General features: G+C 47.0%; 1 protein-coding gene and 1 pseudogene across 1 annotated transcript; both read right to left on the reverse strand.

Annotated features, from left to right (window-relative positions):
- Nucleotides 1–1,171: 1,171 nt before the first annotated feature.
- On the reverse strand, nucleotides 1,172–5,722 carry LOC124653246 (annotated as a pseudogene).
- Nucleotides 5,723–6,076: 354 nt separating this feature from the next.
- On the reverse strand, nucleotides 6,077–11,951 carry LOC124653733 (F-box protein At3g07870-like). Its single transcript, XM_047192795.1, has 2 exons — nucleotides 11,356–11,951; nucleotides 6,077–6,986 (listed from the first exon to the last, which is right to left on the reverse strand). The coding sequence occupies exons 1-2, from the start codon at nucleotides 11,946–11,948 to the stop codon at nucleotides 6,320–6,322; spliced, it is 1,260 nt and encodes a 419-aa protein (XP_047048751.1). The 5' UTR covers nucleotides 11,949–11,951; the 3' UTR covers nucleotides 6,077–6,319.
- Between the last annotated feature and the right edge of the window lie 396 nt (nucleotides 11,952–12,347).

The following is a 12,347-nucleotide window of genomic DNA, read 5'->3' on the forward strand; positions in this document are numbered from 1 at the left end:
AGGCGGCAGCCCAGGCAGCGGCAGCAACCCCAACCCCGGAGCAAGAGCCGGCAGACGCGTCCGCAGCAACATCTGCTAGTACACCTGCGTCGGCCTCTGGCTCGGCCTCGGCGACGGAGCATGCACACCGGGCAGATCACGACGAGTTCATCGTGATCGACGGGCCTACGTCGACTCAGGATGTTTCGGCGTCGCCCAACCCCTTCTTGTAATTTAGCTTGCACCACCGGTCTGTAATATGATCGCGCGCCCAGTACTTGATCGCCGCTACTCTGATCGCGATGACTTCGGCGGGAACCATCTCTTTTGAATGCAAACTATTTGAATTTCTGGTTGGGAACGGTGTTTGGAGACGCGGCTGGGGAGCGACGTCCCCCAAACGCTGCACGAACAAAAATCGTCCCCAAACTCTCGATCCGGTGCCCTTTGGAAGACGGTTTGGGGGACGTGACTGGAGATGCTGTTAGATCTCAACCAAAAAGATGCCAGGTCTACCATTGACAAGGCATTTTCTTTTCATGAAAAAGACAAAACTTACCAGTTTTCCTTGATATCACTATATCAAGAGTAGCATGAGTGAATGAACAGAGAGTTCTGAATATGTTACAATATCCACTTGCTTAAACCTCTGCCGGTCCTTAGCAGTTAGCACCACAATTCTTGTCTCAGGCATGACCATAACCTCAACACGAGCAAATGCAGAATTGCCGTCACAAATTCAGAATACAAGGCTGCCTGAACTTCAAAGTGCAGGGATGCCCTGCAACCCAATTAATATCTGAGACCGGCGTTTCTGAACGCAAAGTTTCAATTCGGCTCCTTTTTTGTGTAGATCTCAGGTGGAAAAAAACTCCACTAAAGTTTATATAGGTACACATATTAGACATCTATCTGTAGTTACATATTTATATTCACGATGTTTTAGATTTAAATATAAATTTTCTTTTGAATAGGACTACCCATATGTCTCCCCATGTTTCTACTACAAAATAGTTTTCGTTCTCCAGCAAGAAAACACATTCCGTCTGATATTTTTGCAACATAATCTGCACATTTGTAGACTCGGTCTCTGCTTCAAAGGACAGTAATGCACAAAAAATTGTTTCCAGGAGTACGGATAAACGTTGGTGGATATTAGTTTACAACAGCAAGTGCATAGAAAACAATAACAGAACATAAAACCAGTCTGGCGTTTGTTGCATCTCATGTTTTTAATCATGGCAAACTGCTTAAAATGTGTTGAGTTAATTAGATGACTGTTTCGTTTCTGTTTCAGGCAAGGCCACTGTTCCAGTAGTATCTCTCAGGAAAAGCACCATTACACAATGTGATGACAAGCAAACTAATGGAACAAGAAGCCGAATCAGTGCATGGACAAAGGTTGCGCACATCCAATCCAAGGGAGCGAGAGTCTCCTTGTAGAAAAAGTTTAACATGGACAGTTCTCTTCTTAGTTCTTCTTATCATCAGTGGAAGAAACGTCAGGAACTGAAATACCCTGCCAAAGGTGAATATGGATCAGATATCAAATACAGGAAGTCCAGAAATGTCCGCGACTTCCATCCCCTTTGTGTAGGAACATCTCAATCAAATAAGACAATCATATATCCTCATGTTCTTCTCTAACAGGAGATAACTGGCTCAAATTCAAGAACATAACTCAAACCATAACAATACATATAAAATATGAAAATGTATAACCAATATGACAAACAATATTCTTTGCTACTCACAATATTCTTTGATTTAGAAGTCTGTGCTTGCTACTTAATTTCAGAATTACTTAAGTTATAAAAAAAGTTGCATTGCTCAATTAGCACAAGTATGTCAGCATGTACAATAGTACAACGTATTCCAGCACATGTAAAAACAGAAGTGCATGCACCTCTATATACATGTTGGGTCTGCAATATTAGAATATAGCACAATTTTTTGGGAAAGTACAGTCATTAATCTTTAAAGTTTAAAGCACAACATAAAGTACTGTTGAGTATATGAACCCAAACCATAATGAATAAATTGAATTTCTGTATTATGTAAAATATGTGACAGCTATATTAAGAGCACATTGAGTTCAATATGTAGATAGCTTCAATTAAACAAAACTACGCAACTAGCAAAAGGTAGCAAAATAAAAACAGGCGCACAAGATTGTGTTTGCCATGGAAAATAATCACATTTTAGTTGGGAAGTCATCCATTTATAGGAATAGAAAAAACACAGCTAAGTTGCTTATTTCTCAAGATATCTTAATTGCCATAGTTATCACAGCAAATGAGACCAGTAAGTAACAAAAAGAACCATGTAACAAGAACTAGCAGAAAACATGGATAACGCAGAAGTTAGATGGCTCGCAAAAGATTACCTGATCCAAAAGATGACTTCTTGAAATACTACAGATGTTATGATGTGCCTTCTTAATGGCCTACAGGAAGGTCAACTTTTATCAAATTTAGCATATTTCAACAACAGTCCAAAATAATGTTTACTAGCAAATCAATAAATGCAAGCACATTGTACCTCAAATCTGCCAATCATCTCCTTTGAACGTGATATTAACTCCTCCGCGTCCCGTATATGTTCTACCCAATTAAGCCGCTGGAGGAATCTTGGCTATAGGACACTTGTTAAGACACTAGTTGCGACACACTTAAAATACTATTATGCCTTTGGCCTCAAATAACAGTGAGTGTTTTGAACAAAAAAGCGAGAAGTGTGGTAGCATCCATTCTTTCAGTATAGAATTACCTGGTTTGTATTTTCTAGCTTGTCTTGCAACACCTGATTCAGTTCCATGCGTACACGTTTTGCTATTTCATGTTGCTTATCCTCCCAAAACTGACACATTTCAACCATTTGGTCCACGACTTCCTACAAAATGGCAAGTTAGCAGTTCGTCACATCTTCAAAAACAATCAGTATTCATCAAGGCTAATAAAGCTTGGCCAACATACAAGGAACTTCTGCTCAAGTTTGTGGATTCTGCTCCGCATCTTCTCGATCTCACAAAGCTCATTCTCCCATGCCCTCCACTTCTTCAATTGCCAGCCTACTTGCTGTTTTGGTCTACGCACAATGCCAGCCTTCTTGTATACATCTAAACATACAAGCGACTTCACACATATGTAGGATTGCATGCTGTACATCTTGTGGGGTCTGAAATCAAACAGCTCTGCCATCTTACTGAAGCTAATCTCAATGTTCTCACCAATCAACTCGTACGAACCCACGCTGCTGAAGCTCTGTGCGAGGATTCAATCCCTGTGAACAAATTGTGGACCTGGAATGTAATTTGGTGGGTTCTTAATATTGTACTTCTGGCTCCACCTTTGCTCTACTACGTTGTCAAGTGTCCAGATCTGCAGCTCACCAAGAAGAATGCTCGCATCATGACGAGCGGTTTGAGCAGTTACTATACATAATTTCCCATCTATATCTCTCATCCAGAACTTACGAGGACCAAAATAATCATGATCTTCACGTTCTACTGGCAGTTGTATCATTGCAAAACTTTCAACCCTGAGATCAAAGGACATAAGTGTGTGCTGCCAGCTAGCTATCTTATCTTCATTTAACCAATACATTGTGCCATCGACATTGACAATCCCAGAGTTTCTCACACTGTTCAAGCTAAGAGCTTCTGGTGTTGGGACATCTTTCCATTTCTCATCACCAAATGTGTAAACTTGAATAACACAGAACTGGTCTTTATTACGGGGGCGGCCCTCAGCACAATCACCAAGGAAGTGTGTAATCTTGTATTCTTTTGTCACTGGATGAAATCCAAAGCTGTAGAGAGAGAAGTGATCACCTCTCATATTCTTGGCAGGTTTCTCAAGATGCATACATTCACCAGTTGTGAAGTTAGCTATTTTGATTGTTGATGTCTTTGTGTAAAAGCCAAGAAGGCCATTGCACGAACCAAAAAGGAAATCATCAGGCCCAATCACCGGCACTGCATTTGTTGATAGTGACCAGGTTTTGTCAATTAGGATAGCATCACTGGGGTAAAGCTGGCCTGAAACCAAACCTTGTGGGAAGAACAGAAGGGCATAATGATGTGCACGCTGGAGGTGTGATGTAACAAACTGGGGATCCCGGATGAAGTCGTGCCAGTGCTTGCAGACACCGACGCACCTCAATAGAGTGCTCACTGGAAGCCTAAAAAATATCCGCTCAATGAGGTCTCCTGGGAGGCTGTTTATGATGCATTCCTTATTGATTTGCCTCTTTGCATTGGTTTCTCCAGTAACCATAGTGAGGGCACAATGCCGAGGCAGCCGAGCTTCCAGATCCTTCTGCACAAACACATTTCAATAAATGAGATAAGAGCGTACTTGTTAGAGTTTGGCTCAAAGAATTCTAGATAGAAACAGACAATGTATGCATATTTGTCTCGCTTCCAAGATCTATCCTCTATTATTAAATATAAATAGGAGCACCCCGCTACGGTTTTGGCACGCGAAACTGGTGCCGTGTTGTGTTCCGGGTTTTTTTGCTGGGAGTTCTCAATCCGCAGTTCAGATTTGCTTCATTTTCAGTTCCTACAAAATCCCTTGGTTTGCTCACATAAGTGATTGATCAGTTCGTTCTGAGCCTTTCTTGTGTGTGGTAGTTTCAGTACATACAAAGGACCGCGATAGGGATGACGTTCGCTGTTTGAAGTCGATGACACAGGTCAAATCTACATGTCCTTGTCACTTTCTGTGTCTTACCCGCTTTGCTAAACAGATTCTTGATAATTTTTTGCTGTCTTCTTTCACTTCAACTACGAGGGACCATCTTACTCTGCACTGTGCAAGTTTTTTATGTTCAAATGAATATTCATCTAGGCTGAGAAACCAAATTCCAGCCTGTTATAACAGGTGGTCCTTCCCTCTTTTTTTTTCTGATTTCAGGTGATCAATCTAATAGTATTGCTGTGATCCTTCTCCCTGGTTTCATGACGTGGTCTTTGTTGGACATACTAAAAGCTAAGATCAAATTCCGAGTACTCTGGTTTTATTTTTGTATTCGGCTATGTATACCTTTTTCAAGTAAACTATCTGATGACAGTGGAATTATAAATTTGTAGGCACAAAAGAACTGTAGCAAATGGAGCAAGGCAAGTGCATTCTAGTGTCCATTTTGAATTCTCACTTCCTATACATTTATTTAATTGTTGTGGCTACATTGTACAGATCGCACAAATTGAAAAGTAACAGTAGGTTGATGAAGTTGAGTTGGGACTGCACATGCATGTTTGATCTGCATCATGGGCAACATATTGGGTATCTTCTAGTTAACCAAACCAAACCACGTGTCAAGGAAGAAACTGATGGATTCTCAAAATTTCTGCCGCATAAAAAATGGCTTGGAAAATAAACTCGCTTATGCTCGACAAAACGAAGTTTAACTCGCTCTAATTACCAAAAGATTAATCCTGTAGTTAAAAAAACACTAACGGTATCATCCTCTATCTCTCTGTTCTATCCAAAAAAAACACTAACGGTATCATCCCTCCGAGCTCCGGCACCTCACGCCCTCAACTATAACGTCAGGTAACAAGAAACCCTAGCCGCCATTACAAACGGACGAGTGCGGACAAGAAGGGCATCCCACAAAGGGGAGGAGGACTCACAAGCGCGATTAGGATCAGGCGAGGTCCGCGGTCGCCGTCAAGCAGGGGCTCTCCGCTCGACGGTGGATGGATATCCCCCCATCCCCTCAGGCAGTGAAACGATTTTCCGCCGCTCAGCTCCGGTCGGCGGACGGCGGTTCCGGGGTTTGGCGGAGGACGAACAGATCTTATCATGTGGAGGCCCAGATTCGGCCCAGTTAACTGAAATACGTTTTGGCGCTGGGGTTGCAGCTTGTGTACTTGGGCTCGTCCAGGCAATGCCGCCCTGTGCTGAACCATGTACTCTGGAACGATTTCATTTCTTTGTGCACAAATTTGTAAAAACTTTTGTTTTGTATTCACAACTATTTTATGAAAAATTTGTTAGATGTAGAGTATGTACTGATCACAAAAGAGAAAAGCTGAAGTCCGTAGCTAAGGTTGATAATAAGGTACAAACTCCATTCCACGAATAAATTAACAAAACCGTCATCAACATAAAAAAAAATCTGAATATGTACAACTAGTTACTTAGAATTCCACCAATATTTACAACATAATTCATGTTTCAGGCATGACCCTGTTCTGAAGATACAAAAGATATCTCTCTGCCTACCTTATATTGGACCATGATGGCAAATGCAGAATTGTAATCATAAATTCAGAATACAAGGCTGGCAGAAACTTCAAACTACAGGATCCTGTTGCAGCCTAATACGATCAGCAACCAGGTGGGGCGAAAGGCCAATGCGGTGCGCGAACAATAGCCGCCCCGGCGTACAAGTCCAACGGGACAAGGGTCTCCTTGTACAGGTAGGACTGCGTCTCGTAGTACCTGTGAGGCCTGAAGTTCAGCAGTTTCACCTCACTGCACTCCTCGATCTGCATGTCGTCGCCCTGCAGATCTCGGCAGAAGGCGTCACCCTCGCGATCGTGCAGCAAGATCTTGTCCCCGCGGATGAAGCACGGCTGAGGGACGAACTGCGGAGCGGAGGATGGCAGATCGATGCTGTACTTTAGAAACCACCTATCTTCAGTGGGACTCTCGAGCATCCACACATCCATCCTGCCTGAAACCTCCGCATTGTAGCGGCGCCACCGGGGAGCGCTGCAGTTAAACGGGACAGTCACCAGGCACACCTTCTTGTCCACCTCGGTTACGTAGTAAGAGCGGTTGGGGGCCTCGCAGGGCGCGTCTATCGCCTCGCAAGCCTTGAGCGGCGGAGGCCTTAAGGTTGTGAAGGTCTCGTCCTTGAGATCGAACCTCATGACCGCCACGCCGCAGCACGTCCCTTCCTCTTCTGTGATCCAGTACATCGCGCCATCCACGTTGACGACTCCGAGGTTCACCAGGCAGCTCTCTTTTGGTGCTTTGATCTCCCTCCACCTTCAGGATGTAAATGGCCCGTCCGCTGGACAATTGGCACACGCCGCTTCTGCCATATATCAATTTCGCGGATTTTGTGGTTGCCAATTATTTAGTTTCGTGCTTTCCTGCGGCTCATTGGCGCCGCCTAAGCCGCGACGAAGCACTAATATGATTTTTGTTCCCCGTCCTCCCGGCCGTCCGCCATGAACGGGGGCGAAGAAGGAGGTCGTCCAGGACCTTCACGCCGTCCTTCCTCTTCTTCCAGTTCCGCGCCCTGCACTCCCTCCGCGCCCTCCGCGCCCTTGGTATTCCCCTTCCAGGACGTGTTCGACCTCGGGCTCCACGGAGGTAACGTCGCAGGAGCTTGATGGAGGAGATAAGGTTGAGCTCGACGGAGGCCACGCGCAAGATGTCCGTCACGTAGAGCAGATCAGGAGCTCTGCGCCCAGATCCACGCTTGTTGGGACGCCGTGGATCGACGGAATCGAGCCGTCTCCTCCAACTCCGGCCGCCGCTCGAGCTCGACGCCGTCGCCCCTCCTCAGGCTACCCTGAGCTGTTCAACAGCTTCACTGTGATTATCTGGTCCTCCACGAGTCTTTTCCTCTCTCGAATTTCTGGTGGTTTGCCCAGACGTTCGCCGCCGCTGGAGCTCCTCCGGGACCAAGAAGCAGCGGCGCCGCCACTGAATTGTCGGCCAAGCTCGCACGCGTGCTGCCTCTCCCTGCTAGCCGGTGGAGCTCGCTGGTGCACGCCGCCACTGAAGTTGACATCCTGGGGTTCTCTGCTGCTCCTCTGAATTTGACTGAATGTCTCTACGATTACTTCTTCCTTCATTTTCTTACCTGCAAGATATTGTAAGATGGCATAACTGAGATTCAGTCAAGGAACACTTGTGCAGAAATTGAAAATTATGATCAGTACCAATGATTGCTGCTGCTACTCACATAGTCACATCCATCTGTTTCACTTGGTCACAGATAATCTCTGGACATGCTAGGTAATCTAGGGATCATGGATCAGTGTTAGTACGCTCTCATTTGCCATTCCTGGACTACACGAACCATTAGGCAGAACAGTTAAGCCCGGACGACACCTCGACGAAACCTTCAAAAAGGAAATGAATGTGTTAGGCAGTACTCCACCTACTAGCAGTAAATAACATGAAGATATGTCCTGAACATGGTTTGCATAGCAACTAGTCTTTGCTATTCGTTGTAACCAGTGAGACAGTGACATGAATTTAGAGTAAGCTGGATGCGGAATTATCTTTGAAAACTCTATGTTTGATGGTGAATTTTGAGTAAGTAAAACTCGTTGATTCAGTCTAAGTGGTGCTTAGATAATTTGGTGGTGGTGCAAAAGAGAGATGCAGAGTCTTGTTGATTCAGTTTAAGTGGTGCTTAGATAATTCCCAGGATTGGTATTGTGTTGCTTTTCCAGTACAGCCAAAGCAACTAGTTCCAGCTTTTGTTCCATTGAAACCGTGAATCATGAATACCAGTCATGAAAAACAAATGCTTCAACGAATTTGGTGAAAATAAAAGATAAAACAAGAGCACATCTGCTTGTTCCAGCTAGTTCCAGTACATCCAAAGCAACTAGTTCCAGCTTTTACTTGCATGCTTGTTCACTTACTTCGCTATGAATCCTATGATCATCCCATAATCTGATTTGTGCAGTATGCTACCGAATTAACCCTAAAACAAGAACATAACTACCAATGGTTTGTGCAGTATTAGTCACAATCTCATAGAGCAGCTGTAAGCTGTAAGACAGGCAGAACAGGGGAGTCCAAAACGCAATTTACCAGGGCGCCGCGGTGACGGAGAAGGCGTCGGCGGGGTCATCCACCAGCAGCTTCTTCCCCACCTCTGTAGCTGCACATCACCGCACCATGAACTCCATTAGGCCTTTCTTCTCTAGATCTAAGAGCATCTCCACTCGTCCCCCCGACGAGGCCCCCGGCGAGCGTTTTTTCCATCCGGACGGCGTAATTCGGCCCAGTCGCGCCCCCGGTTCCTCGTTTTCGTCCGGATTTGGGCCTAAATCCATCCGGCGATCCCACGACATCCCCGGCCCCCCGGGGAGCGCTCGGGGACTCCAGACGAGTGAAAAGCGGGCGTGGACCCGATCTGTCGGTGACTCGACGCACGAACCCCACCGCCACGTCGCTCAAAATCTCCCCCACCCCTCGTATCTCTCTCGCCGCCGGCACCACCCCGCCGGCTTGTTGCCCAGATTGCGCCGCCACTCCTTCCCCACCTGCCTATATTCCGCCGTGTTTGGACGACGGTCTATCCGGCTGCTCTTCCGCCGGCCTGTTTTCCGGCCTGCTTGCTCGTCGTCGCTCGCGGCTCGGGTTGCCTCGACCACGCCCGTCGGGTGTTCGTCCATTTGCCTCGCCGGCCATGGACTCGGACGAAGAGGAGGAGCAGATGTTCGTCGAGCTTATGCAAGAAGAGATGGCAGCGGCCGCCCAAGACGAGGAGCACATGATGATCCTTGGTTGCTTGGCAAGCATGTACGGCGGACCGGCAGCTCGTCGGCGTGGTGGGTCGGCACGAGGTCGCCGGAAGTACAAGCCGAGACAGCGAATGGAGGGCTACTGCATGTTGTACGCCGACTACTTCGCCGACAATCCATTGCACGGTGAGAGTGTTTTCCGGCGTCGCTTCGGGATGAGCGAAAGCTATTTCTGGAAATTGTGTATGCCATCCGCCACTTTGATCCCTACTTCGGATGCAAGGCGGATTGCACTTGGTTTGGTTGGATTTTCGTCACTCGCAGAAGTGCACGGTGGCTATGAGGATGCTCGGCGTATGGAGCTCCCGGTGATACCGCAGATGACTATCTTCGCATGGCGGAGTCCACCGCCCTTGATTGTTTCTACCGGTTCCGCGGGGACGTCATAGCAGTGTTCGGGGACTATTACTTGAGATCACCCACTGTCGAAGACACTCGGAGGATCCTTGCAACAAATGAAGCTAGAGGTTTTCCGGGGATGCTTGGAAGCATTGATCGCATGCATTGGCAATGGAAGAAGCGTCGTTTGCGTGGCGGGGAATGTACAAGGGTCACAAAAAGGCCGTGACTTGTGATACTTGAAGCGGTGGCTACCCATGATCTTTGGATTTGGCACTCTTTCTTTGGTATGCCCGGATCCAACAATGACATCAACGTCCTAAACTCGCTCCCGGTCTTTTCCAAGCTTGTTGAGGGTCATGCTCCCCGGTGGACTATGTGATCAATGGTCGGCACTACAACAAAGGATACTACCTTGCGGACGGTATCTATCCAAAGTGGGCAACATTTGTGAAGACGATCTCCAATCCTAGCACCCCCAAACTTTGCGAGTTTGTCAAGAAACAAGAAGCTTGCCGAAAAGACGTCGAGCGAGCATTTGGTGTCCTACGGCAGAGATTTGTCGTCGTCCGGTTCCCCGCTATGACTTGGTCCAAAGATCGGATGTGGGAGGTGATGAACTGCTGTGTGTGCCTACACAACATGATTATTGAAGATGAGCGAAAGCATCCGGTTCCTCCGGCTGAGCAAGAAGCACCATATGAGAGAGAGGGTCCTCTTGCACGGCCTAATCACCAGGTGCCTCCATCATGGGCCGCCTTCATTGCTATGCGCCGGGAGATTCGAGACTCTACAATGCACCAGTTCACCGCAAGATGATCGCGGTGGAGCACATATGGAGGCTCCGAGGCAACGCCAACGCCGACGCCAACTAGTCTCGTCTTAATTTGTTTGAAAAATTGTGAAATTGTGTGCTTCATTTGTTTCGGCACTTGTTAAACATTGTACTCGTTATCGCCGAATTTGTTTCAGCAATTCTCGTCCTCTTGTTTGCCGAACTTGTTAAATTTTATGTTGAATTTGTTTGAAATATGTCAAATGGTCGAGGTTGGGGGTTTCTGCTCAGGGGACGGTCGGAACTTCGGCGCTCCCCACGCCAAATCTTCATCCAATCCGGACGAAAATTTCGCCGGATTTGGGCGTGGGGAGCGCCAACGAGTGGGGATGCTCTAAAACCGCCGATGCAAGCTCGTTCGAATCGGAGCCGGCGCGTTCTGCTGTTGAAACCAAGCGTGTACGCACGCAAGAGGCCAATCAAGGCTGACGTCCCTCGCTGAGCTGTCCGCCAATCAAGGCTGACGTCCCTCGCTGAGCTGTCCGCGCTTGAAGGAGTAAACTGTGGCAGCTGCCGAGTGCAGGCAGCGTATAGTGCGCGGCCAGCCGCTGGCGCCGCAGGCGTTGGTGGCTCTGCCACATACGCCACGTAAGTTTCGCAGACGGCCGTATACGCCGTTTGATCGATTTTTCGCGGGCGGCTTATGTGGTCCCATTAGATGTCGCTGCCACTTACATCCTGACTCCACCTGTCTTCTCCGAGGGTGTACACCTGGATGCTGTCGAAGCAGAACGGCTGCCCTGACGACCTGCCTTGTCGGGGCTCATGGTGGAAGTATATGAGTTTGTACTCCCCTGTCGCCGGGTGGAAGCCGAAGCTGTACAAGTAGTAAAGGTCACGGAACAATTTGCCGTCGGGTTTCGAGAGATGCAGGCTTTGGCCAGTCGTCGGGTTGACGATCTTCAGTGTGTATTTCCTGTAGAAGCAGAGCAGGCCGTTGCATGATGCAAAGAGGTGGTCCTCCGGATCCATGGACGAAGCTACCCATGTTGACAGAGACCATTTCTCATCGAAGAGCTTTACACGGCCAGGCGTGACAGTCTTGTGGCTGGCTGAAGCATCCACTCTAGGCAGGAAGAAGAGAAGGTGCTCAGGTGCACGACTAGCGTGGCCCATGATGAAGCAAGGGTCGAGGATTACGTCGCGCCATTGGTGGCATGTTCTGAGGAATCTCAGGAGAGAGCTGATTGGAAGCCTGAGAAGGATCTCGTGTAGGACATCTGATGTGATGCGGCTGATGCTTGCTGCATGATTTTCCATCGGCCGCTCTACCTCGACCATTTGTCCTCACAAAGTTGTGCCTGTCAAATCCTGTAAAACACAAAAGTAAGGATCAAAGCGTGGTGCAGCACAAAGTAGAAGCTTATAAATATATGGTGTGTTCCTTTTAGAAATCGATGAAGAGGGATTCAGTTATATAATCATGCAATCGCTTTGAACTTTTTGACAGAAGCAACCCATTTCTCTATGGGGACGGATTATCTGATCCAATTGAAGGAAATCAGCTTACATACTCATGGACGATCGATGTTTAGTTGCAATTGCAGTTAACAAACCATCCTGACCTACGTAGAACTAGTAAACTGCACATGTGCTTTGCATGTCAGGGAACTCAGGTAAGACAACAAAACAAAAATGCAGATCAATTTTAGAACTCAAATGGGCATTGTTACGACATAC

Source organism: Lolium rigidum, chromosome 5 (genome assembly GCF_022539505.1).
Source record: "Lolium rigidum isolate FL_2022 chromosome 5, APGP_CSIRO_Lrig_0.1, whole genome shotgun sequence".
NCBI lineage: Eukaryota > Viridiplantae > Streptophyta > Magnoliopsida > Poales > Poaceae > Lolium > Lolium rigidum.